The sequence below is a fragment of the Alexandromys fortis genome, unplaced genomic scaffold (assembly GCF_014885135.2).
Source record: "Alexandromys fortis isolate MF-2015 unplaced genomic scaffold, M_Fortis_MF-2015_v1.1 scaffold_25, whole genome shotgun sequence".
In the NCBI taxonomy this organism is placed as follows: domain Eukaryota; kingdom Metazoa; phylum Chordata; class Mammalia; order Rodentia; family Cricetidae; genus Alexandromys; species Alexandromys fortis.
The window spans coordinates 15,337,881-15,339,655 of record NW_026067904.1 but is presented as its reverse complement, the minus strand read 5'-3'; the positions used below and the strand labels follow the sequence as shown (position 1 = coordinate 15,339,655).

The following is a 1,775-nucleotide window of genomic DNA, read 5'->3' as shown; positions in this document are numbered from 1 at the left end:
AGAGACAGGACTGAATAAATTAATTCATCTTAACAACTATAGGAAAAGACTATATCAGTTATATATGCTATGTCTTGAGAAATAGCCTAAAACATCATCTTAGTTCCTTTTACTGTTTGTTGCTGTGATCAAAGCAACTTAAGAGAGATTGTTTCAAGTCATTTGCCATCATGGCAGCGACATCAAGGCTGTAGGAGCTAAAAGTAGCTGGTAACAGGCACCAACCATCAAGAACAGAGAGCAAACAAAATACATACACTGTCACTCAATTCCTTTTTTCCATTTCACGTAGCCCAGGATCCCCTGATGAGGATTTTCCAACAAAAATTATCATAAGCCTTCCTTTCTGCTGGGAACCAGCTGCTCGCTGTCGAAATGGGCAAGTTCATGAAAATCGGGAAAGTGGTGCTCGTCCTGGCTGGACGCTACTCGGGACGCAAAGCTGCCATCGTGAAGAACATTGATGATGGCACCTCAGACCGCCCTTACAGCCATGCCCTGGTGGCTGGAATTGACCGCTATCCCCGAAAAGTGACGGCTGCCATGGGCAAAAAGAAAGTCGCCAAGAGATCCAAGATCAAGTCCTTTGTGAAGGTTTATAACTACAACCACCTGATGCCCACAAGGTACTCTGTGGACATGCCCCTGGACAAAACTGTTGTCAACAAGGATGTCTTTAGGGACCCAGCCCTGAAACGCAAGGCAAGGCAGGAAGCCAAGGTCAAATTTGAGGAACGATACAAGACAGGGAAGAACAAATGGTTTTTCCAGAAGCTTCGCTTTTAGGTATATTTTTGTTTACATCATTAAAAGTTTAAAAAACAAAAAAATTATCATAATAAAGATAACCCTCTACAAATACATCTGGAGTATTGTTTCCAAGCTAAATCTATATAGATAAATGTAGTCTTCACCCTCTATCAAGGAAGCATCTCTTGCAACAGACAAAGAACACTACAGAAAACTATAGCCAATCAAAATGGAGAGTTGTCAAGCCCGGTACCAATGGATGCATCTATAAATCCCTCTTACACCTGACACACAGGCAACATTGCAGAAGAAGGGTAGAAGGATTGTAAGAGCCAGAGGACTACAAAGTTTGCTGTGAGATTTTGTCTTCTATAAGATCAGAAACTACACCCACATACTATTAGCAGCATAACTGTCCAAACACATGTTGAAAATGAACAACACCAAAGACTTGCCAACATAGATGGGGAAAAGCCTATAAGATCTCAACCATACACAAGGACCTTTAGGCAACCGAGAAAGATGGGAAGAGGAGAGGTGGTCATTACCCAGGGAAGAGCACACCAGTTGGTTGTCCAGTACCAAACAGTTAGTCCTGGTTGTTATGATTCACTGCGTGGGACACCGCAGTGGGTAAGAGACAGACAGATACGCCATGCAGAGAGAGCTTGGATATGGTAAGTTTATTTAGTGGGTGTTGGGAGCATAGGGAGTATGGGGTGGAGAGAGAAAGAGGGAGAAATAGCGGGACAGAAAGAGAAAGAGGGAAGAGGAGAAAGAAGAAGGAAAGGGGAAGTGAGACAGAAGCTGCTTCTTTACAAGTTAGGAGAGAGGAGGGAGGGGAGGGGAGAGGATGGAAGGGAATGGAGTCGAAAGGAGTCCAGCTTGCCTCTGCTCAGGGGGAAGGGATAGATTGGGAATGGGTGGAGCTTGTCTCTTTAAGGAACAAGGCACTGACAGGGAAGTCCAGCAAAACTGCAACACTGGATATATATATATATATAATGAATTAGTGAAAAAAAGAA

At 43.4% G+C, this 1,775-nt stretch overlaps 1 protein-coding gene across 1 annotated transcript; it reads left to right on the top strand.

Annotated features, from left to right (window-relative positions):
* The first annotated feature begins 375 nt into the window (after positions 1–375).
* On the top strand, positions 376–813 carry LOC126497083 (60S ribosomal protein L27-like). Its single transcript, XM_050134907.1, has one exon. The coding sequence runs from the start codon at positions 376–378 to the stop codon at positions 784–786; it is 411 nt and encodes a 136-aa protein (XP_049990864.1). The 3' UTR covers positions 787–813.
* Positions 814–1,775: the final 962 nt, after the last annotated feature.